Below are 26,263 nucleotides of genomic sequence, written 5' to 3' on the forward strand. Positions count from 1 at the left end.
ACAAGCAACGCTGTGGTCAGCCAGTCGTTACCAATTCCTCTTCGCTTTTCACATTTCAAGCATCGACGCAGTCACTCAGATTGCGAATTTTTACACCTTCGTCATTATTCTACATTTTCCGATATAAAATTACTAACGATTCGTTAACTGATGAAAACGAGAGTTATATAACAGCTGTGTGCAGGAGAGTGGAAATGGAATAAACGACAAAACTGGCAACAAAAAAAGAAAAAAAAACTCTAATCGCATTAATAATAATACTGCGCAGAGGCGACTGCAAGAGAGGGACGAAAAAGAAATGGGGAGAATAATTTCAAAAAAAAAACAGAAATCCAAGCCGTGAACAACATAATTAAAAAATTCCAGAACTGACGAACGGACCGACGGATTGCACGCGGATAACCGAGAGACAAAGAAATAAATATGAGAGTGAACCGGAATTTTAATGAAGTTTGCCCCCATCAGTTATACATTTTTCTCTCTCTCCCTCGGTTTCGCGTTCACTTCCGCTTGTGCAGCTCGCCTTCCTCCACCCTCCTCACGACTGATCACTTAACCCTGTACTAACTCACTCGCACCCTTCGCGCGCAGTTTCCTCTCTTCTACTCGTATTTCGCCGTATATGCGATCCGTCGAATTTTCCCTATTCTTAAACTCCCTTCATCGCACTCTTCCTCGCATTGATTTTTCTCACTCACAATCAGCGAGCCTCGAATTCTCCTCGTCAAATCGAATTGCAGGGATTCGCCTGCGCCGATTTCGTGCTACCGACGCACTCGAGTAATTTATATTATAGTCTGATGGAATTTGTCACCCCTTCGTTTTGTTTCGCGACCGAAAAAAAAATAAATAAATAAATAAAAAAAAAAAAAAACGAAATTGCTTTTCTCCCATTCGTGGGATTTCGGGGGGACAACGCACTCTGATTTAGTTTCGGAAAAAAGAATATAGAAGAGAGAAAAAAAAATTACATTCGCGTTCGAGGAAAGGTACGGAAATTATTACGAGATCCGATTATAAGCGTACCTATTCCTAGCACCACGTTGCTCTTGTTGTTTCGGGCGCCGCGCAAAAGGGGTGAAATTCCGAAATACAGACGAAAAACGAACGAATTGTTGTCCCTTGACTTGTATCACGTATGTTGTAGAATTATACATATGCATAAACGCAGATGAGTAGCGGTTAAATCTGCGTACGGTTGTTGGAAGGAGGAGGGTTCCAAGTATAATCAAATGCGAAACCCTAAAGTTGGAACTTTCTAATCTGTAGCTACGAATTTATAGGGAGGATCGTGTTATTAGTTAATCTACCCCGAGTGTGCTTGACTGTAGGGATTTGGGTAAATTTAACTGTGTGTAGAAACTCTCCGAGGGCCGAAAGATCTGTTTAGAGATAATAATATACTCATCGTCAGTCTCTCGTATTACATCTAATGACACGCAAACTCATGCATCACGTGATTTCATAATATAAGTTTGCGAAACATAGAAGGTGATCGAAGAATTTCAGTGAAGTTTTTTCGGTAAGGTGCTATGATCAAGTATATAAAAAAATATTTCAAAAATTTAGCATTGAAAAGGTGACGCCGAATACGTTGTAGAATGTAGACCCAAGTTGTAAAAATTTGTACCGCGAGTATATCAACGACGTCGCACCAAATAACACGATACGGGAGATAGAGCGAACGCGCTCTTGTCCAGAGGTTTGTCAACATCGGTTGTCACGTCACGTCCGTACAATATATAATAAAATTATTATTACACGTCGAACGAAAATTCCTTCAGAGATGGGATTTTTAAATTGAGGTCCGTTGCCGCTAATATAAACCCCGAGCAGCGCGAAAAACGCGCCTTCCTGAAAATCAGTCGCGCGTGCCTGTAACTCTCTATTTTTTTTTTTTTTTTTTTTTCCCCGAGTTCATATTTTTCTCCTTTTTCTCCACTCTTAACTTTACATTATGCATTCACTTGCTTGACATTTCATTTTTCATACCCTCTCTCTTCTTTATCCGATATAAAATCGTAAAATGGTAAGAAGATTACACTTACCCCACTGCACTGCACCTTGTACGATATACAACCCCCCCCCATTCACCCCCATCTAACATAAAATACATTTTGGGCGACAGTTCGCGGTGCGTTATCCGTTCGTGATAAAACTTTTGGAGATTTATGCAGCTGCTTATAAATTCACCTTGCTTCCCTTTTGTAATATGTGCTTGTATATTTAAACTTTTCGCTGTGCAAATAGATGTTATACACATTCGATTTTTATATATATATATTTTTTTTTCACCCGTTACGGAATGTTCGTAAAGTTTCAAGAAAAAAAAAAAACAATTACAAGCTGTAATTTTCGAGGATTCGTATATGAAGATTTTTAAATTGTGGTGCAAAAATTTTTATTCGTTTTTGAGAAATGATTCTTTCAGTTTAATTATATATTAGTTATTTATTAGATATGCAAATACTGTTGCCTGGTAGTTCTTCAGTAATAGTAGTAGTAAGATCGAGATTTATTTATTAAAGCTTCTGTGCGTAGGCCGTGGAATTTAAAACAACATTGCGTACTGTTTAGAATATTCAATGAACCCATTGCATTGTTAATTAACGGATTGTTGGGCCGAGTTGTATCGTTGAATAAATGATGAGTCGAGCTTCCAACCTGCTACCGTCGCAAATGTCCGCGTATAACTCTCTCTATTTCCTTTGTTTCATTCACCCCTGACTAATTTGCTCGTGATCCATTTTCTTTTTCCTTACCCAGCGTGCAATTCTCTCGAGAAAACATGAAACGTCGCTGTACATCTTATTCATAACTTATCCTACTCTTAACTGTATATATAATTATACGGGTCGCAATCGTATCTAAGGATGTAATCTTTTTTCGACTCTCGTAGCTTTTACAGGCAGACTTTGACAACTAATGCGAATGATTATACATATAGAACTTTTTGTTTTGGATTCAATCTCATTTTTTTCGTTAGCCATTTCGTCAATTTGAAAACGCATTTTCTCAGATTTTCCGGATCTTTCCTTTATACGGTTATTCATTTCTGAAATGACAGATATATTTTTCTTTTTTTTTTAGAGATAATGTTTAATTTCCAAAAGACGGAGTAACAACTTTTCAATAAAAATTCATAGGGTTAGGGTCGAGTAGCAGCTTGAAGTAAGAGAATAATTTAAAAATGAAAAATGTAGATTATTATAACGTCTGAGATGGGTCAGGGATGAACGATAATCGAGCTGGCATGGAATGCCCTGTATAAATATTCCTGGAATATTTAAATATATGTATATCCTACCGGAGGCAAGCGCCATAGGAGAAAGAAGAGAAACGTAGTCGTATTTTAGCTGAAATCTCTTTTTGATGCATTATTTATTTACCTCACAATGAGGCTTCTCTTCCCTTTCCTCCCTTTGCCATTGCTCCGCTACTCCGTCGTCTTCAACTTTCTTCCACTTCCACGGGGGGGGGGATTTCCCTTTGTTTCCTTTTCCCTTCCTTTCTCGTTTCTCCTTTTCCTTTTATCTCTCTCTCCCCCGTTTTACTCGTCCAGCTTTTCCTTTCCTCCTTTCTTCGCCGCTCTCACTGTTGACCCACAAAACAATAAACCCGAGATCTGGAAAAACGCGGCGGACGCGACGTGCGGTAACCGGTTACTGTTTCTTCCTTCCCTGAGGGTAGGTTATACGCGAATGTCAAGAGACCTGAAGGGGGAATAAAAGCTCACGTACACTCTCTCAGAAACTGCTTACCCACCTACGAATTATTTACTTACACTTTCCGCTTTCCTTTGCTCTCATTACCCTTATAATTTCCTTCCTTTCTTTTCTCATATTTGTTTATCCTCAATGTTCGTTATGTTTTGTGCTGCTCGATGTTTCTTCTGCAATTCTGCAATCTTCTGCAAGTTGGATACCTTACAAACACACGACTCGACGTTGTTATATCCGAAGTAAGAGAGAGAAATTCGAAGAGTCGGAGGTCTAATTTTTATTTTTCTGTAATAATATTTTATTCCGAAATTGTTTTTAAACTTTATTTGTATATAATACTCAAGTAATATATCGTAGATCTAAAACGTTAATCAGTTTCTTGTGCTTTATTGCAGTTCAACTTTGTCGGGAAATTGCTGGGCCCCAAAGGAAACTCGATGAAACGTCTACAGGAAGAAACAATGTGCAAGATGGCAGTTTTGGGACGCGGCTCAATGAAGGACAGACAAAAGGTAAGCGACTGCATTAGCGCGTATAATTATTATACACATTCAAATTTTTTTAGTATACAATCAAATTCCAATGTCATATCGAAGATGGACTTCTGAAAATTGATCTTGAACAGGTGACGCGTGTTTCTTCCCCTCACTCTTTCGACTTTTCACGACATCGACACAAGTAGCAACCGGATGACAGTTTTATTGGCCCGCGTATAATCCCCGCGTTTTGCGAAGGACTTTTCTTGTACCCGCCACAGCGGTGCGGCTCCTTTGGTGCAGGATACTTAAACCCTGAGAGATGAATTACGAGCTTGAAGGACTTTAATTTCACGGCTACGACTCCGAATGTCGGCAAGAATTGCTCGGGAGAGAGACGCGGATAACAGTATAATGGGTGGAAAGAGGAGGAGGTGGATAGAAGTAAGGTGTAATATTCCGTGTGTAACCAGAGTCTGGCGGAGACGATGACGCGTAACTTTCGTCACCGAGACTAACGTTTCTGCACTGTCTTGTTTTGGAACTTTGATCACTGCAGCTTGTATCTCTAGTCTTATATACGGGCATCGTATAACTTCGCAAATTATACCCAAAAGACTCATTTACCCGGAATCGAGGAGGTTGGTGAGTCAAAAATTAATAATTTTTTGCTCGTTTTATCACGAAATGGTCGCACTGCAGTCAGCGAGTTATATCAAATTCAGACATATTCGTGTGCTACGCGAAGATTTTACCTCAAGTACGAGGAAAAAGCAATACCAAAATTATGAATTATATGTAGTTGTGATGTGGAAAATTTATTTTACATTACTTTAAAATTGTTGAAAATCTAATAGATTCGTTCGATTTTACACCGTGATGGGTTGTTTTATTGAAAATACTATTTTTTATCGTCCTATTAAGGTATTACCTATTATTCTATCTTTCAAAATCGCAGTAGTATTGATTTTGATTATAAAAAACACCGATCTTAAATTTACTATTGACAAAAAAGAAGAAATCAGATTCGTCAATTTCTGAAAAATTGTTTTCCTAACAAATCAAGCTCGTAGCGTGAGATTTCAAAGCCATTGGAGCTGAAAGATCGCAATATTTAGGCTCTTGTTTATGAATTTGTTGTTAGTTTTTTGCTTTCAATTTGTGAGGAAATCGACACACGGCACAGGAATATATAGATTTCATAAATTCTTAATCTTTGCTCGTCTCGTAACCGAATTAACGAAAAGTTATTGAATTTCTACTCACCAATCCCCTTAAACAAAAGTATTCATACTCGGGCAAGCAAGGAACTACAGAATGTTGCACGAGGAGGGCACAAAGCATAAAAATAATCTGTGTACACCATTTCGTATGCGGGAATATTTTTCAATCAATTTTTCTTCTGACGGCAATTAAGAAAATCTGAACGCGATGGGAATTCAATTTAAGAACAGAATTAGCAATCATTCTCACCTTCGAAAATTTAAATGTTTTATATTTTCATAAGCTTTCAACCGCGTCTTGAAAATTGATAAAGTAAATTGTCTTTGTTAGATAGGCAATCATTTTTCACTTTCAACTAAACGGATTCTGCACAACGCTATACAAAAGAAACAAACTTGATTTTAATTATTATGAGCTGTGTTTTAAAATACTCATCGTTCAAGATCAGCAGCATCACTTTTGTACGAGTGAAATCGATTCTTGCACATTCATATGCAAGAAATAATTCACCTGAAACGGTTTGTTTGAATCTGATTCAATGTATAAAATAAAAAAAAATGTATGTATTATATATTAATCAACATGTCTCGAATCAAATATTAAGAACGAAAAAGAAACAAACGAATCGAAGGAAAATAGACAGTGGTGGTTAGGTATTAAAAATAAGCTGGTAATCTATCATATTTCTCTCAATATTTCTCATCTGTTTGAAACGCTCGTAAATCTTTGACTCATATACATTCGTTTCCATTTTTGATGAAACATTTTTCCTAATTCTAATTTCAATGCCCTTTACTTATTGCAGACATTTGAATCTGTCCCTTCAGAGTTCTGACCCTTTTTCAACCGATTTCCAAATACCCGAATATACCCTTCTCTCAATCCGATAACCGAACAACCCAGCCCCAATTTATTTTCCTTTTTTTCATCATTGGCGGATCGAACCACACCCTTATCGCTATCCGGCGAACCTACCCTGAGCCAACGTGTACTGAATACATTGAATCCCGAAAATAATCGCAAAGGAATGGAGAGAAGTTCGAGAAAATGTAGAAACGAAATTTGCAGAGAACCGGTAAAAGTCAGAAAATTCGGCTGAAAGTTTGAAATTTTTTATGGTAGTATTTTTTTCATTTTTGCCTCATGGAGTCTGCGTAGACGTTGTTAAATTCTCGTGTCGTAGTCGGAAAAATCAGCCGTCGCTGTGAAAACATGAAAAAGTCTGTTGAAAAAATAGAGAATTTCGAAAATAAAAGTCCTCAACGAAACTCTGCAAACATATCACCAGGAATTATATATATGTGTATATATGTATATCAGTTGATGCTCTAAATTTGTAGACTTGTAATTTTACCTTTCCCTTCAGACGTGCAAATTGTATGATGCTAACGCTCACAGCGAAACGGGGGGAAAAGCAGCGCAATGAGTTTCAGTCCGTCACGGCGAATAATAAAACCGTAATAACAGTTCTTTCCCTGAATATTCATGCAATCGTAAGTTTGATCAAGGAATCGATACAGAGTCAGCAATTGTCAAATCAAAGATTGCAAAAATATGAAATTTATGCAGATATAATCGAATAACGAGGGAGAACTGGAATTGAATCGAGTAATATTATAAATGGAAGAGTGAAGATAAAATTAAAGGGTTTGTGAAGTCGACTTTCTGCATTTGCCAATTTATTTGCTTAGGTTCATAATTGCCAATATCGCAGTGATAACATTATAACTTAATATCAGTGAAATCTGTGTGGGTGTGAGTGAAAATATTGTCTTATCGCTTCATGAAAATGAATATCATTTATTTATATTTCACCCGAATAACCTACTATTTTTTTCTTTCTTTCTTCTATTAGCTTTTAGGTTTCTATTTACACGAAACGCTTCACTTTTTGTCACGCAACGAGCGTAATATTTTTAATCTCTATTAGCGATAATTAGTAGGAACAAAGAGTGACTTATTCAGATACCAGAATTTTGTTTTTTATTTTCTTGTTACATGAAAATTATTATAATTGAATGATTCAACGACAGATGCCGAACAACGAACCGCGTTATGTCTCCTGATATTTGAAACTCATTTAACATTCTTTGAGTAAGTTTGAATGTAATTTTCTTGATGAATTTACCATTATCAAATTGCGTGATATGAATTTTATTATACTGTTAATACATATGTCTGTGTGTGTGTGTGTGTGTGTGTGTATTGTTCAGAGGACAGCGACTGAGATTCCCAGAAAACACTTATAAACTTTTGCGCATCATACAAATCTGGCTGTTGAAATGCTAGGTTTTTTTTTTTTTATTTTTTCAAGTTTAATTGAATCACACCCTCTTGTCATCCCGTTGTCACCAAGTTTATCCTGCAAACTTCTCACATATATCCTAGCCCGCAAATCTAACGCGACTCTCTCTTCTCTCTCTTCTCTCTCAATCTCTCCCCTAATATTTGTCTGTAACAAACTTTGAGAATTTAATAAGCCTAGAAACCCAAGAGCGGAGGTTCCCTCCGTGCTTCTCTGCCCATGCACACGTAAACGTATACTATAGCCATTACATACATATACCATTTCACTCCTTGGAAACGCGTGATGTATAACTATATTACACGGGTCTATGGCAATGTACTTTCCCCTAATATCGGGTAGAACCTATTCGAAAATAATTATCGGAAACTCAAACTCGAAACTCCTAAAACCCTGGCTTCTGACAAGGAAGCACCCTTGTGCCGATCCGTTAATTAATAATTAGTCAAACACACGCGTGCGGTGTGATATAACTTTGTTTTCGAAACAGCGACAAAAATAATCTGCAAAAAAGAACAATACGAAAATTGAGTAAACTTTTCACACAATTATTGTTATTGTTATACATTGTCAGAGCCAGACGCCGAGTTTGATGGAAATCCGCGGGGTCCTGACCGTTCAATCACTTACGGGAACCCTTCGTAATTTTTTTTTTTTTTTGTTTTTTTCCTGTTTTTGTTTTTCGATTCGTCTCTTTCGTTTAGTATTACTAACCTCAATTTAAGGTACGAGCTATCCTACCTCCGGTAAAGGAAAGACCTTTAATATCTCTCTGTCAATATTTGAACTCGAAATACGACTGGAATGAAACAGTTTACTCATAGCAGATATAACGCTACTAGACATAGATCGGCGAAGCTATCTTGAAATCTTTGAAGAATTTGCACATAGCTTTCCGTTTTTATGCGTAACGTTCGTCATCATTTTTCTCAATTAACCAATATGTGTTATGTACGTTACGCTGGCACGTCAATATTTAAATACACGATTACAAATATTTCAGTAAGGTACATAATTATGCTTTATCCTTTCAAATTAGCTTTAAGGAAATTTTCAAGTATTTGCACAGATTTATTGAGCCAGTTTCGATGTTGTTAATACGGATATTGAAAAAAAAGGTGATTTAAAATTTCAATGGAACTGATTGTAGGTATACAAATCGCTGCCATTGATTTTTGGAGATAAAATGTCGCGGAATAAATGCATTTTCGATATTAAAAGGCTGTGAAATTCGCAAAAAATTTAATTTTAAGCCTCGAGTTGATTAGATTTCAGAAATTTTTTTTTAAAATTCGTGGTAACGATAAAAATTTTAGTACGTATTTACCGTCGTCGGTAAAGCAGTAACATGTTGTAAAAACTGCCTTTCAAATTTTATGTTTCGATAGAATGTAGGGAGAGCAATATTCGTCTCGTATTTTCTCCTTGAATCATATACACGCTATGTGTACATAATGCCTAGCTTTGCGTACGGATTATATGGTTTATCGGCTTTCCAACAACTCATATTCGTACGCGCAACGTGTATGTATGTGTAGAAAAGTTATGGGTATGGATAGTGATAAAAATTGTATTGTAGCGTAGGGTATAAATGAAAATACGTTTTCAGAACTCTTTCCCGGGGAAATTTTCATCCCCCAATAAGCGTATTTTCGCCGCTGTATATTAAATACAGCATTAAATTCGTTTGCAACGTTTTATCTGTGCATTTTTGATCTCGTTGTTTCCCCTTTTTGTTTCGTAATCCCACTACCTAATCGTTATTAAACCACGTTTCATTCAAAATTTGAAAAAATCCCCTAACCCAATAGCCGATCAATGTCTACTTCCATTTCGAGGAATTATATATACGCTCAATTTCGATTTTTCTTCTATATTTCGTTTCATTTCTCCTAATTTCTTTTTATATGTACAGGTATATCAACTTTCAGGAACATCAGTTTGATGAATAAATCAATCCTCTCGATGTATATGAATAATATACAGATACCTATATGTGTATACTTCCTTCTGTTTAATTCAAATTCTCAAATATCGCCCAATTATCTACAATACTTGAGGTTTATTTTTATAATAGTATATTTTCCTCCTGTTTTAAATGTGATTGCAGTTAGCAAAGGTAGTCTCACAGGAAAATCTCTTTCCCATTTTTTTCCCCACCTTGCACTCTCTTTTTTTTTTTTTTTTTATCTGTTCTGTTACACGTGTTCGTACCGTATTTTAAATTCTTCCCGCGATTTTGTGAAGGGTTTTTGATCAGGGACGAGGGTGGTAACGATTTGCTGCAGCGGGTAGGACGCTGTGTAATAAGATTGATGAAATTTCTCTGCACGCTGTATATGTACCTGTTTGAAAGCGATCCGGAAATTGTCGGAGATGAACCTGTTACCGAGCAAAATATAAATTGTGTAATAAGAGGATGCGAAAATCACGTGGTGTACATAAGAAGGGGTAAATGAAAATCGTTAAACGCGATTCTGACGCTCTGATTATGATATTATCACACCTGTAAAACTTTCTCGCTTTCGCTTTCTTCTTTCGCTTCTTCTTTTAAACTCCTCAATCTTTACGTTGCGTAGGTATATTCTAATCTCTGCGAATCGTTGGTACTCGGTTAATCTACATTTTATCTCCGTCGTGCCCCGTAGCACCGAATTCTAATATTTTACGCTCTTTATCTAACACCCCCACCTTTGACTTTTACTTTATTTCCAGTTTACGAAATTCTTGCGAACTTTGAATTTTCCCTGTTTTATCACCGATGTAACGCCTTTTACCTAATTCAAGGTGTTGAGTAATTTTTACACTGCGTCAATTTCACGCCGTTAACCATTAAAACAAGCACAAGTGTCACAAATCAAGCATGGCACGTGTCGCCAGTAACAGAGATGTCGGATAAAATTTTATTCTTGTTTCTTCTACCATCCGTAAGTGAAAGATTAGTGTGTTTTTCACGGGTGACTGTGGGCCAAATTTCAGTTCGATTTACAGCCAAGTTTTAGCTGCTCTTGTCTGTTTTCCCATTGCTTGTAGCTGAAAATTCTCCTCTTCCCTTCGATTTTGGCTGCTGGGTGCTTTTAACCGCGCGTATTCGAAATTCACGCTCCTCGCGATGAATCATCCGTGAATTGGAACCGTGCAGAACTATTTGATATACAGAATGTGAATGACAAAAAATAAAACTGAATAAATAAAAAGAAGCGGATAAATGAAAATTAGTAGAATTATAGCTTTGGCACCAGTTCAACGATTCCGTAGGAAAAATAAGTGTCGCCACATGCGGGCAGCCACTCATCAGTATTAATTATCGTCTTGCCTACTTCAAAATCTCTATAATTAACTCGGAAGCTATGCTAAAATTTTTACAATTTATTCAATACTGTTTTTAACAATTTTTGTCAGTGAATATTAAAAAATTCTCCGTGTAATATTTGTTTTTGGATCCCTAATTATTTCGCAATTTTTCTATTCTTTCAAATTTTGTTTTTTTTCCGACATTTGCCAGTAATTTTGTGTTGATTTTTTCTCGGTTCGTTTTTCCCTCCTTTTTTCTGATTCCCAAAATTATTATCCTTGGGCATTTCGATGAGGATGAAGTTACTGTAACGATGAAGCTCATTAGAAAAGCTCGTTACTTTACCACCTTTATCAATGTCCGAAATTTAGTGAATTATGATAAAAAACAAATGTACTCTTATTTTAAAAAGACATCTCCTTCAAAGCCATTATAAAATTGCGCAATAATGATTCTTCCCTGATGTTTAGTTACTAATCTCGGCCTCATAAATTTTGCGTCTATGTAGACGGCGTGAATTTTCTAACGTCTATTGTATGTAATATATTGTAGGCGATGATCGTTTCTTAAAATGCCGAATCGTTCTCCTCTCAGGACTTTAAAATTTCTCGAAATCATCAAGCTATGAGAGAATTCGCATAATTACTTCAGAAATTTGGATAAACCATCGTCAAAATTCATTTTAACAAGTTCGACCGATGACTCGTTGATTGATTAATTGATACACGTATACGTAAATAGTGCACCTACTTTGTGGACATTCCTAATTCCCTGATATAATCCTGCACTGTGTAATTACCGCTGCTCCTTGCGAATTTCTCCGAGTTTCCTCAATCTAAACGCAAATTGATCCGTATCTACCTTCAGCCCATTCTATTCCTCTAAAACTCGGTATATTCCGCAGGCTACTCCGTCTTCTAATCTTCCTAAGCTCAAGCCAAGTTCATGCCGCGTCGTGATTACTCTGAAAAGGGAAGTACCAACTCCTTCGATCAACGGAGAGATAAATAAACGTTGGCTACGTTCAAATTCTCTCCAGCTCGATATTCAGAGGGATACCAGAAGCCCTCCAAATTTTCAAACCAAATTTCTCTTCAATCGCAATTCAAACAATCTTTTTCTCTTAGTTGAAGAAAATTCGTCGAAAAAATCATGATCTTGAAATTAGATATTTGTCTGCGCCATTGACAGAGATTGAATAAAATTTATAGACACGTCTGATAATTTTTGGTTTTCCACAAACAGGAGGAGGAATGTCGCCAATCGCTGGACCCGAAATACGCCCATCTCTCGGACGATCTTCACGTTGAAATTGCGGCTCTCGCACCCCCGGCGGAAGCTCACGCTCGGATCGCCTTCGCCCTGGCCGAAGTCCGGAAGTATCTTATCCCGGACAACAACGACAACATCCGACAGGAACAGATGCGCGAAATGGAGTTAACCATGGCCGACGATCCGTCTGCCGGCGAAGAGAGGCGGCCTTCGGCGAGGGGTGGTGGAATCCTGAGACCCAGCAGCCGGCCGACGGTCCCAAGGTCATCCAGGGGTTAGTTCGAATTCTCTCCTATCCGGATATTTTGCGAGTTTGGAAACTGACCGAAACTACATTTCCACGTGTCAGGTGCGGGGGTAAAAATGGAAAGAGATCGGAAAGTTGTAGGGTTAGAGTATCTAATTTTTATAAACGCGAAAATCTACTTTGTATCGAAATATCAAAGACCAAAGTATGCAAATTTAAAATGTAGAATCGTCGGAATGGATAAGAATATAAATATACCGAGGCAAAATATAGAATTTTAAAGGATATTTAAATTCTTATATAGTAAAATAGATTCTCCTGACTTTGAATATTCGATATCGTAATAAGTCTTCATTTTCTGTGATATTTCTACATTTTTAGCCCTCTCCCCGCCATTTGCCCTACAGTGTTTCCCGGTATCTTTTTCCAACCAGTTCGTAGCTGTCGTACATTGCATCGATATATCGTGCACTGTGTCTCGACGCTGTATGAAGTGAATTCCGAGATACCGCACGTGTGATCCTTTTTCCTTAAGCACACTCCGAGGGCTTTCAAGTAGCGTCTTCTAATCCTGAATATTACCCGTGAAGTATTCACGATCGTTTTGAGACTGCACGCTCGTCACACACTCTGCTGCTGCTGTTGCTGTTGCTTCCGTTGCTTCTATACTCTAATATCGTACGTGCAGCAAGCTGGTTCCTGAAGGAGTTTACACAAGACGATACGCTTAATACGAAAGTGAAGCATATAATTTTTAAACGATGCAATTTTCATTCACACGTATTATACGTATACATATATGTATTATAACGACAGATGAAAAATCAGGGGACATTATTTTTCGTTTCGAAAAGAAGATTGATCGTTCCATAAATCTAAAATAATTTTAATATTTATTCAATCAAATGGTTCAACCGTCGATTAATATTGCAGCAGCCATTCTGCCGCCGCCGTCGAGCCGGGGGCCGATAACGCGTCCAGTGCCGGCGAAGACCAAGGTCTTCTCGATACTGGATCGTGCCAGAGTTGCGATGGACCAGAGTTACGGGTAAATATCGAACATTATCTCGCCTCGATTTCTCCTTACTTCGTTTTAATGATAATTATGTTACTCAAAGTATAAGGAAGAACCTCTTCCCGTAGGTACGAGGCGCCCACTCCACCGCCTAGCAGCCGGGTCGCGTCTCATCACGATTACGACTATCATCCGTCTTCTTCATCGAGCAGCCGTTACGCCGATCGCCATTACACCTCGTCCTCCGCGTAAGTTGCTCATTCAAGTATTTTATGACAGTTCGCATTAAATTTTCTCTTCATACACTTTCAGCTTATTGTTAGTGGTTCGATGATTATAACCCGTCTAATTTCGAAAGCTACGAAATACACCCTAAAAGAGAAAATACAGAAAGAAAATTCCGATCAACGGAGATTTTTTTTTTTTTTTTTATCTGATTAACGGAAATGTTTTTTATTTGGATTGTATTTTCGTTCAAACTATCGCGCAATTATCACAGATTTGTTACATATTGTATATTGATGTGAATTCCTTTTTGATCTCAGGGATGATCTGTATCCTTCATCGAGATATACAACGTATGAATACGAGGATGACGCTGTGCCTCATTCATCGCATGATTATTACGAATCATCGGAGTATCCAGGTACGTGAGATTCGCTACAAATATCATTTAACCTGATTTTTTTTTTATTTTTTTTTTTTTTATTTTTTTTTTGCTCCATATTTTCAAACAACCTTTTGACTCAATTAATGGACGCATAGGGAAATTTTTTTTTTTATTTCATTTTATTTTTCAGTCATGTAACACATTAAAACTACCGTCAAATAGTCCAGAGTTTGTACATAAATACTTGTTCTGACGAAATTTCATTTCAAGTATACGATTTTTATATGACGTGATTATGTTTAAAAATGTAAATATTAAATCTTTTGGTAATAAAAGTTTAACTAGATATTCTAAAATCTAGGTGTGATACGCTATCGATAAAATTAAAAAAAAAAAAAAAAAAAAATCAACAGAAAACATGAAAAAATAACGAAAGAATCAAATTCTATAATCAAATCTTCAGATTTTAATTGCCATTCGTTGAAATGTGTGACGATATGAAAATAATTGATTGAAATATCATATCGTCGCCGTATTACGTGACGATTCTCGTAAATATATTAACGATTCACGCAATAAGTGTGGCAGAATAAAGAAATATTTGAATTCCTAGTGAAAATATCTGACGGTAATAAAATAAATCTTCAATTCAATAATAAATTCTCCCCACAATTTACAGAATATACTTAAAAAAATAATCTAATGTTTAAACCAAAAAAAAAAAGAAATAATTGTATGTCAATTCTGTTTCCGAAGGCTTTGCATTATTAGCATGAGGTCGTACGTTCATTTTTTCTTATTTTTAACTATTAAAAAATTCAAATTTGTATTCCATCGCTTTTCAATGACGTTATTAGTTTTTAACGGCACAAAAGTTGGCAGAAATGGCTATTCTTCTAATGCTTGAAATTATTTGCTCAAGATTGATTATTGCCGTTCTTACAGCAGAGTAAAGGCTCGTTTGATTTTTACCACATTGCTTTTGACAATACGATGAACTTTTAAGAATTTGCAACATAACTAAAAGGGAATCCAGAATTTAAGAATAACAAAAATAGAAAAGTTAGAAATCGTTACAAGTGACTTCAATAAAAATGGCATTCTAAAGTTGTAATATTTGATTCTTTTTACTTTCTTAACAATTTAATATTGAGTATAAAGATTTAAAAAAAAAAAAAAACGAAAAAAAATACTAAACATCACAGGAATCATCGTCAAAATCGTCAGATAAACTTGATGAATGATGACTGATGAATATAAAATTAATTGCCCAGTAACGTTGGATATTTGAGGCTTAAATCGAATGTTAATAATATAAATTGATTAACTAGTTGTTTCTTAGACAAACAACTTACTCCATCGTAGTTTGTTGTATACTTTCCTCTTAAATATTAATATCGTCGTTGTGTGAAGTAAAAAAATTTCTCCTAATAATGAAAATCCATCACTGAATGACGTTCGCAGAGGAGTCATCGAGCCGCGCGTGGAAATCGTACAAGACCACCACCACATCGAGCTCAAGCTCGCGCTACCGCACTGCTCCGTATTCCCGTCCGTCCAAGTAAAAGTCTTGATAATAATTATTATTTCCCCCTCCTTTATACGATCATCACACGCATACCTGCCTTCCTCCTCCCCACCTTTCCTTAACCGTTACACTGCAAGTGTATAAAGATTATCAACCTTAGCTTTATCATTCTTACGATTGAAAGTAAAAAACGTAAAAGAAACTGGGTTTAAAGAACATATGAATGAAACAGCTACGATTAAGAAGGTCAAAATGGCATAAGAAATAAAAATGATAATTCAAATAACGAACAAGAGCGTTAGGACAAAGACGGGCGTATTTTAAAAATACACGAAAAAAAGAAATATAAAACCTACGACATCAGTACGTTTGTATTTAATTAAAACTTTTGATTCGTCGAAAGTATACGTCTAACAATACAAGCAAGAAATATTTAATAATAAATATTGACGCACGGAGTATTGACAACTACTCTCCCAAAATATCTCGTGAAGTATTGTTCTGAAATAATTCTGTCTCGATTTGTTTTCTGTTGCGTTTTTTTTTCCGCAATATACCTTCAGTCCAAAAATAGAATACGTCAGCAAGAGTTTGTTACTCTATAAATATATATATATATATATAAAAAAAAGATATAATGAACAGAAAAAAATCAGGCGTAAACCGGTAACTCGATTCGTGATCATCTCCATAATGTATTGTTTTCCTTAATTATTTTCATATGGACGCTAAAAAGTTAAAAGTAAAGGGAGAAGGGGGGGGGGGGGTGTATTTAATTTCTCTGAAAGTATGTCACCCAATCCTATAATCCTCTCCCGAAATAAGACGACGTGGCTGCGGAAGCTAACTAATGACGATGGGTTAAGGATGAAGAGGATCCAATACATGTGGGGCGTAAAATAAGTAAACACTTAGATAAGAAAGTTAAGGTCCTTTATTTGTAATGATGATGATAATAATAATCGTAATCTTTGTAAGGGTAAGATGATAATTATTGGTCAATATTATAATACCATTTCAACAAATAAAAAAATTTGGTCATTTTTTTAATCGAAAGTGAGCACATAACTTGATATACTAAACTGACAATTGGCTGAAATAAAGAAGGAAAACAAAAGTAATTAAAAATTATCGAACGGTACCCAAGTCAGTCAACAATTGTGTAAACAGTAATTAATAATGAAATGAGCATAGATATATATACAAATAAATATGCAATTGAAAATAAAAATATATTCAACGCTAATAAGGCTCTTTAGAATTAAATCGAACAATTATTATATTCGATTGTGGGAATAGAAGCTACAGTCAGTAATTAATGTCCGTAATACATATATGTATAAGTATATAGATACTTTAAATATCTTAAAAAAAAAAAAAAATATGTTTAAAAAGAAAAATCTGTGTGTTTAACTATCGATGACATCTAATAGTTGCATTAGTGAAACAAGATGAAAAACAAGAAAACAATGGAACTATCATGAACAAGATTTGTACACGTAAATAACATTTTATCAAACACCTTACATAGGAAAAATTAAATATTCAAATTAAAAAAGAAACAAAAAAAAAAAAATTGAAATATGAAAAACGAAAAAAGCACACACCCAAACACACACCTACATATTCTACAATGTAATTGTCGATAAAAATAAAAATACGAATAAAATAATAAAACCTGACATTCTGTTTTTGTATAAAAATGTTAATAACGTATTCCGATTAATATTATGATGTTAAACTAAAACGTGTTCATCACCGACTACGATTCTACCCGAATATGGAATTCGAGTCGTAACGCAAAGTATATTTAACAAAAATGCAACATCCGCGCGATCGAAAAGTTAAAAACTTAATATATGTCCTTATAGTAATATATTTTCTATACCACGCACGCTCGATTTGCGTGATATTCAAATAGTAAGCAACGCTTTTCGTACTTTTCGACTATCGATAAGAGTTTGTACTTGTTTTTCACAATTTTGCCTTTAATTTCATATAATTAATTTTTTGCGTATAAGGTTTCTCTACAAAAGTGACATAATCTTAATCGGAAGATAAACGAATAGTTGTTGAAGTGTAAATTATATACTTTGATTTTTGTAGTCTTATTCAAGGTAATAATTAACGTTTCTACGTCTTTCATTTTTCCTCTTAATATCTGCTTCTTTATTTTTCGGGTGAGAGATCAAGCAACGATTCAGAGATTAACTCGTCATCTGACAAAACTGGGTTTTCGTTTTGAAGGACATGTATAAAATCTAATGAGAGAAAATCGTAAATATGGTAAAACGAATTGGCACAGGACTGTATCTCGTTCATGTGTAAAATGAAGACAACGGCGCTGTTTGTTATCTCTCTTCTAATGCTATATTCTCACTTTATTCTTGTCAGGTGTATAGAAGATCCTTGATCGCGTGGGAACGCGTACTTGCCGAAAAAAAAACTTCAAAAGTTTTTGGTCTCTGAGGCGTCGGACCATGAAGTGCCTTAATGTAAGTATACTGCCATGATTTCAGCTCAATGATATCAACCAAGCAATTTATCTAACTACTCGAAAAATTGCTGAATTACATTTTGACTATGCTTCGCTCTGTGTCAAGTTGAAGTGAATAACTGCCAATTTTCTCTTCATCACCTGCACGCGTTGAACCTTTCTTCGTTTCTATCTTTTTGTCTATTATAGAATCTTGGTGATCGGTCAAGTAAACGTATTTTTAGTAACGTTTCGACCCGGGTATGGGCCCTCCTCAGAACGATTTATTTATTTAACTGTCAAGAACAACAAAAAAATTTTTTTTAAATAATAATACTAGAAGTACAATCAGACATTAAATATTGTAGATGTAATACTCTTAGGGCTATTATATATTATTGGTTAGTAAGAACAATTTGATTAATTGAAAAAAGAATGGCTTAAAGTGTTATTTACATTTTTTTATAAGTAAGTGGACTAAGATGTAGTCGAATTCACAATTTACAATTAGTGGAGACAATGTTCTTTGAGTGACGGTAGTCAATGTCAATCTTCTAGTTATTTTACATGTAGGAGTTAATAGTTGGAAGTCATTAATTAAAAAGATTAAAGAACTATGTTTCTTCACAGTCAGTATGTCATTGTGTTAAAAGGTTTTTAAAGAAGGTCTTTTTAGCAGTAAAATTAATTTGCAAAGTGTCCAAGAAGTGGAGGTAGGCTCTTTATGACTATGTTCCACATGTCTAACAAAAATTATTGTTGGTTGAACCGATTGGGTCAACAGGTGAATAACGACTGATGGGAGAAACAAATATGATCCAGAGTGAAGGTGAACCTAATATAAACAATTATACAGAAAAACAAAAAATATTTTGTGAAAAAAATTATGTAGAAAAACTGTGTTATGGGGACAAAAATTTTTTTGTATCTAGTTAAGGTTAAACAATATTTGTTGTGTGGGCGGAGATTAGAGGTTTGTAAATATTACTTAAATGTTCAACATCTTGTCTAAGATTAACGGAATTGGTGTGACCTACAATGTTGCACATTTCTAGTAATAGTCTTATATAATAATTGGGTTCTTCACAAAGGATGCTTGTATTGTCGTAGTTAAAAGTATGTTGTTTATTGATACTATGTTTTGTTAGAGCGGTGTGACGTTCTTCAATCTCATGTACATTGCGTTGATGTTCTTTGATTCTGGTGTTAAGGTGGCGGCCAGTTTGTCCTATATAAACTTGGTTGCAACCATTGCAAGGTATTTTATACACAACATTGGATCGTTTGCCAATGGAGATCTTATCTTTTCCCGTATCAATATTTAATGTCTGATTGTACTTCTAGTATTATTATTTAAGAGAAAAAATTTTTTTGTTGTTCTTGACAGTTAAATAAATACATCGTTCTGAGGAGGGCCCATATCCGGGTCGAAACGTTACTAAAAATACGTTTACTTAATTGACCGATCACCAAGATTCTATAATAGATTATATACGAGGTCGAGAATTCTTATTCGTCTATCTTTTTGTGGTATCTCTTTACCTTGGTACAATCTGGCAAATTAGATTCAGGGTCACGCGGTGAACATAAATAATTCAACTGTCTTTCCATCTTCTCGTTAACTTATTCAGTATTTGAAGATCAAAATAAATATTAGTCTTGAATTTCAAGAGACTTCCATCCCACAGTAGCACGGATTTGTTCACGCGTTTTTACGGCCTCTCTAAAGCTGGCTTCGTTTTGATCTTTTAGCCAATTCTTGTTAGAAGCTTTTCGAACGATCATGTCACATGCAGCACCGTTGCTGTTTATCTAATTTGTCTAAACTATTAGCCACTTTTTCACATCGATCGCTGTGAATACATTATGAGCTGCTTTTCCGCTGTAGCTGCAGTTACACGAAACTTCTTTTCTCAAATGTTTTATTCCAGCTTATAACTTGTGTGACATTTTTTGCAATTCAAAAGCTTGCTGGTTTGAGTTTATGGTAATTTTTAAATTTTAAGCGTGGCTTGAAACGTTGCTACTGGATTAACAAGCAAGGAAAATCTATGTTTGGACATGGTTTTATTTTAAACTAAAGAAAACTTGGTTTCAACGGTATCATTGAGCAACATGGCAAAGCTATAAGTAACATTGAAGTAATCTATCACTTTTTAATATTCGAGGAGATTATCATTCGATTCCTTGTCATTCTCGTTTACCATTATTTTACAAGACTGATATTTATGAGATAGAATAGTGTATTTCCAGGTCGAAGATTCATGGGGAACCAACACACATGGACACGTCTCGCGCGGACGTGTGATGTTTTACATTATAAGCAAAAACGGTGCAGACGCTACTGCAACGTTAATATATATGTGATGACTTATTTAATGATAATATATTTAAAAAAAAAATTAATAAATCGTTGTGACATTATATTTATACGAATATACCAAACATCTCGTTTATTTGTCACCACCTTCACCTCAACGTTCACTGAAGAACATAAAAACCGATACCCCTGGATAAATTTTTATGAGTAGTTTTCGGCGGGCAAGTGGGCCCAGGTGGGCCTGAGAGCGTAGGAGGCTTCTGCTCTATCGACTCTACTTAACGGGCTCGCACCGACAGCACCGACATTCGTAGCAGCCAAAGTAATGTCAGCATGAAAGCTTGACATTAAGTCGGTACAAAGTGAGTACGTAAGACTATTAGTCGACTGCGATTTAGAAATGTCGATCAGCTCGATCATCCCCGTGAGAAGACGCGTAACCGCGTCCACCGCCAACCACCCCAACTACCTTCGAGCACCTCCAACCACCGTCAACCACCTCCTCCCACCTCCGACCACCTTAATCCTCCACGACCACTTCGTGCCCGTCCTCCTCCTCCTCGCGCCCCTCGTCATACTCGTCCTCCTCGTCGTCCTCGACCACCGCCGATCACCACCAACCACCACCAAACACCTCCAATGTTGACTGAAGAATATAAAGACAGTTGCCCTAATGGACTTTGGTGTGACAACCGAAAATCGTCGTGCTCTTGCGCTCCCTGAGATGTTCTAACGATAGAATTGAAAACATATTGCAGAACATCAAAGAGTTACCGATTTCGACATGATGCTGGCTGCATTCACCTTCCGAGTAACACAGTCTTCGCAACGATAAGCCCAAGCCAGTAATTAGCCTGTGTGTATTTACCGACTTGTCGGCGATTCGAGAAATTAATAATGAGAATAAAATTCGTCGCAAAACAGTGTTTTAATTGAAGTTTAGGTACCGAGAGAAGAATGTATACATAGATCATAAGTAATAATAGATTGGATGTCATAATGATGCAGAGACCAAAAAGTATAGTACCTACGTTGGGTAGAGGAGCAGGATTGTTTTTCGAAAAGTGTTCGTATGGAAAAATATTCACAGTCACTGTAATATAATGTAATGGATGCTCCGTATATAAGTCAGTATTTAACGCAGCGTCCTGATTTAACGATCTAAAACGGTGATTGTCGGCGATTTTTTTTCTTGATAGGGAAGAGATAGAACGAAGCTTCTTAAATCTTCGAGTGTATTTTAACACACATTTGAAAGGTACGAGCAAAAATTGTTTTCATCCAACTGTCGCAGAACGGCAGCGTTATTGGCTGACCCGCTCACTGAAGAATATATCTTTAGTCAACGGCTGATCATCGAAGGACCTAGCCGCTTGAGTCTAGAATCGGCAGGAAAGATGAAGTGCGTATTTCTTGTCTGAAATGTAAAAATTAAAATCATACATCATATCATACCATCATACATCATACATAGTATTAAAGTTCGAAACCAAAGTTCGGATGTTCAGAAAGTGACGTCACCGAACATTTTTTTTCTCTTGACGTCATTGATTTATAGTAATCAGCTAGCCTAATTCCTCAGTCTGGAAACAACCGCGCAGTAGGGCGAACGGATGAAAATCGCGCTCCGCAGATTTCGAGTACCGGGTTCTCTACGTCCTGGATTCTGCGCTCTGGGTTCGCTACCTGATGAAACTCGACTTCCAGGACAAGCGCTCCGTAGTTCTGGCTGTCCAGGTCCTTGACCTGGTGACTTTTGAGCTTCAGGACTAATTTTCCGTAGTTTCGGTTAACCTTGTCATGTTTACAATAAATTATTTCAATTCATTTATCGCGCAAGCCCAAATTGAGTAGGTACCAATGCGGTAATAAAATTTCTATAATTTTTTATAATTTTCTCATAATCGTCTTGGTCAAATCTGTCAATACAAAAATGATATTGATCCTTACACAATATTTTTGATGTGATTTAATTTTTATTAAAAATATTCATCAGTATTCGAGGCACAACCCGTGGTGGTAAATGGTGGTCGTTGGAATTGGTTGGCGGTGGTTGGAGGTGATCGGAGGTGGTTAGAGGTGGTTGCGGGTTATCGTGGTGGACGGGGAGGAGGACGAGGGTAACGAGGAGAACAAGGTGGACGAGGAGGACGAGGATTTGTGCTCTGTGTGCTTAACATTTTTATAATATTTAACGGCAATTGTAATTATATTTTATTTCAAATTTTTTTGAACTTGTCATGTTGACAATAAATTCTTTCAATTCATTTTTCGCGCAAGCACAAATTCGGTAGCTATCAATGGGCTAATAAAATTTGTATAATTTTTTATAATATCCTCGAAATCTTCTTGGTCAAATCTGTGAATGAAACAATCATATTAATCCTTACACAATATTTTTCATGTGTTCTAATACTGAAAATATTTATTAGTATTCGAGGTATAACCCGAGGTGGTTAGCGAAGGTTGTTGGCGGTGGTTGGACGTGGACGGAGGTGGTCGAGGAGGAGGACGAGGACAAGAAAGATGTGGGGGAGGAGGAAGCGAAGGAGAAGGACGGAGGTCGTCGAAGGTGATTGAAGGTAGTCGGATGGTGGTGGGGTAATGGGTTGGAGGGTTGGTAAGGTGATAGGGTGGTGGGGTCGTGGGGTGAATGGAAGGCGGGGTGGGATGGGGGTGGTGAGGTGGAGGGATGGTGGGGTGACTGGAATGCGGGGTAGGGTGGGGTACCCTACTCCATCCCACCCTACCCTATCAACTCACCAACCCATCACCCTACCCTACCCTTCCCGCCCCTGCCGTCCTCCTATACTCCTACTTCTACTCCTACTCCTACTCCTACTCCTGATCCCACTCCTATTCCTACTCCTAATTCTGAATATTAATGTTATGGGATGTATAGACTGCGTGTCGAATTGTATCCCACATCGAAACGAACAATTCTTTGATTGTCATATTATAGCCGATCATAGTAGATAATCTGGTTAGTTTCCTAGAAAATTATAAAATTTATAGTTTGCATCACGTATTGATCATTAATAAATCATTTATTTCAATGTCGTACATGGACCGCATATACATTTATACTTTTTGGTCTCTGCATCATTATTACATCTGACCTATTTTTATTCATGATCTATGTATACATTCTTCTCTCGGGTACCTATACTTTAATTAAATTACTGTTTTGCTACGAATTTTGAAAGATATTCATTTTCATTATTAATTTCTTGTATCGCCGACGATTCGGTAAGTACACTCGGGCCAGGTACTGGCTTGGGCTTACCATTGCGAAGACTGCGTTACCCAGAAGGTGAATGCAGTCAGCATCATGTCGAAATCGGAAACTCTCTGATTTTCTGCAATAAGTTCTCAACTCTACCGTTAGAACATCTCACGGAGCGATTTTCGGTTGCCACATCTGAGCCCATGAGGGCAACGCTCTGTATATTCTTCATCCAATGGTGAGGCTAACCCTTTTGCATTTTTGACGAAAATTTTCGCGATGTTAAAATGTGCTGAAATAAATTCTTTCATGCACTATTCCGACGTAATTTTGCGAGAGAAATCAATTAGGCCCAGTCTCAATACGGTGCGAGTAACGCATCAAAAATTACAGCGAAAATACGAGATCCTGTGTTTTCGACATTTTTCAGCTGGTGCTTTTTCGCTCGCCGTTTCTCTCCTGTTGGTCCTACGCTCTTTTCACTGCGTTTTCCGAGTTCCTAAGGGTCCAATTAGTCAGGTAAGGCTCATCCAAGTCGAATCTGAGACCAAAAAATTGCGGCTCCAAAATCGAAGAAAAGTAAGGCTAACCCCTTTGCATTTTTGGCGAAAATTTTCGCGATTTTGAAAAGTGCCGGAATAAATTCTTTCATGCAGAATTCCGACGTAATTTTGCGAGAGAAATCGATTGGGTGCAGTCACAGTACGCTGCGATCAACGCATCAAAAGTTACAGCCAAAAAACGAGACCTGAGTTTTCGACATTTTTCAGCAGGTGCTTTTTTGCTCGCCGTTTCTCTCCTGTTGGTCCTACGCTCTTTTCGCTGCGATTTCTGAGTTTCTGAGGGTCCAATTGTTCAGATGAGGGTCATTTAAATCGATTCTGAGACCAAAAGTTTTTTGCCCAAAAACAAAGTAAGGCTAACCCCTTTGTATTTTTGGCGAAAATTTTCGCGATTTTCAAAAGCGCTGGAATCAATTCCTTGGCGCACTATATCGACGTAATTTTGCGAAAGAAATCGATTGGGCGCAGTCCCAATACGCTGCGATCAAAGCATCAAAAGTTACAGCCAAAAAACGAGACCTGAGTTTTCGACATTTTTCAGCAGGTGCTTTTTTGCTCGCGGTTTCTCTCCTGTTGGTCCTACGCTCTTTTCGCTGCGATTTCTGAGTTTCTGAGGGTCCAATCGTTCAGATAAGGGTCATTTAAATCGAATCTGAGACCAAAAGTTCTTTGCCCAAAAAAAAAGTAAGGCTAACCCCTTTGTATTTTTGGCGAAAATTTTCGCGATTTTCAGAAGCGCTGGAATCAATTCCTTGGCGCACTATATCGACATAATTTTGGGAAAGAAATCGATTGGGCGCAGTCCCAATACGCTGCGATCAAAGCATCAAAAGTTACAGCCAAAAAACGAGACCTGAGTTTTCAACATTTTTCAGCAGGTGCTTTTTGCTTCATAATTTCTCTCCTCTTGATCCCACGCTCTTTTCGCTGCGATTTCTGAGTTTCTGAGGGTCCAATTGTTCAGATAAGGGTCATTTGAATCGAATCTGAGACCAAAAGTTTTTTGCCCAAAAAAAAAGTAAGGCTAACCCCTTTGTATTTTTGGCGAAAATTTTCGCGATTTTCAAAAGCGCTGGAATCAATTCCTTGGCGCACTATATCGACGTAATTTTGCGAAAGAAATCGATTGGGCGCAGTCCCAATACGCTGCGATCAAAGCATCAAAAGTTACAGCCAAAAAACGAGACCTGAGTTTTCGACATTTTTCAGCAGGTGCTTTTTTGCTCGCCGTTTCTCTCCTGTTGGTCCTACGCTCTTTTCGCTGCGATTTCTGAGTTTCTGAGCGTCCAATTGTTCAGATAAGGATCATTTAAATCGAATCTGAGACCAAAAGTTTTTTGCCCAGAAAAAAAGTAAGGCTAACCCCTTTGTATTTTTGGCGCAAATTTTTGCGATTTTCAAAAGCGCTGGAATCAATTCCTTGGCGCACTATATCGACGTAATTTTGGGAAAGAAATCGATTGGGCGCAGTCCCAATACGCTGCGATCAAAGCATCAAAAGTTACAGCCAAAAAACGAGACCTGAGTTTTCGACATTTTTCAGCAGGTGCTTTTTTGCTCGCGGTTTCTCTCCTGTTGGTCCTACGCTCTTTTCGCTGCGATTTCTGAGTTTCTGAGGGTCCAATCGTTCAGATAAGGGTCATTTAAATCGAATCTGAGACCAAAAGTTCTTTGCCCAAAAAAAAAGTAAGGCTAACCCCTTTGTATTTTTGGCGAAAATTTTCGCGATTTTCAGAAGCGCTGGAATCAATTCCTTGGCGCACTATATCGACATAATTTTGGGAAAGAAATCGATTGGGCGCAGTCCCAATACGCTGCGATCAAAGCATCAAAAGTTACAGCCAAAAAACGAGACCTGAGTTTTCAACATTTTTCAGCAGGTGCTTTTTGCTTCATAATTTCTCTCCTCTTGATCCCACGCTCTTTTCGCTGCGATTTCTGAGTTTCTGAGGGTCCAATTGTTCAGATAAGGGTCATTTGAATC

The 26,263-nt window shown here is 36.9% G+C and overlaps 1 protein-coding gene across 7 annotated transcripts in view; it reads left to right on the forward strand.

Annotated features, from left to right (window-relative positions):
• The window catches only part of LOC124301226 (KH domain-containing, RNA-binding, signal transduction-associated protein 2-like), a 69,147-nt gene extending 48,537 nt beyond the window's left edge, over positions 1 to 20,610 (forward strand). Inside the window, exons 3-9 of one of the 7 annotated variants that reach the window (XR_006907426.1) lie at positions 4,115 to 4,234; positions 12,268 to 12,568; positions 13,475 to 13,589; positions 13,670 to 13,804; positions 14,102 to 14,202; positions 18,089 to 18,189; positions 20,413 to 20,610. Coding sequence is in view for 5 of the 7 variants with exons in the window: in XM_046756025.1 (XP_046611981.1) it covers positions 4,115 to 4,234; positions 12,268 to 12,568; positions 13,475 to 13,589; positions 13,670 to 13,804; positions 14,102 to 14,202; positions 15,631 to 15,731 (873 nt within the window). In the remaining 2 variants the exon portion in view is untranslated. Of the gene's footprint in view, positions 1 to 4,114; positions 4,235 to 12,267; positions 12,569 to 13,474; positions 13,590 to 13,669; positions 13,805 to 14,101; positions 14,203 to 14,356; positions 15,367 to 15,630; positions 17,307 to 18,088; positions 18,190 to 20,412 lie in introns of those variants that run through there. The other 6 variants (XR_006907427.1, XM_046756025.1, XM_046756028.1 and 3 more) reach the window with 6 other exon arrangements.
• Positions 20,611 to 26,263: the final 5,653 nt, after the last annotated feature.

This window comes from Neodiprion virginianus, chromosome 3 (assembly GCF_021901495.1).
Source record: "Neodiprion virginianus isolate iyNeoVirg1 chromosome 3, iyNeoVirg1.1, whole genome shotgun sequence".
Lineage (NCBI taxonomy): Eukaryota > Metazoa > Arthropoda > Insecta > Hymenoptera > Diprionidae > Neodiprion > Neodiprion virginianus.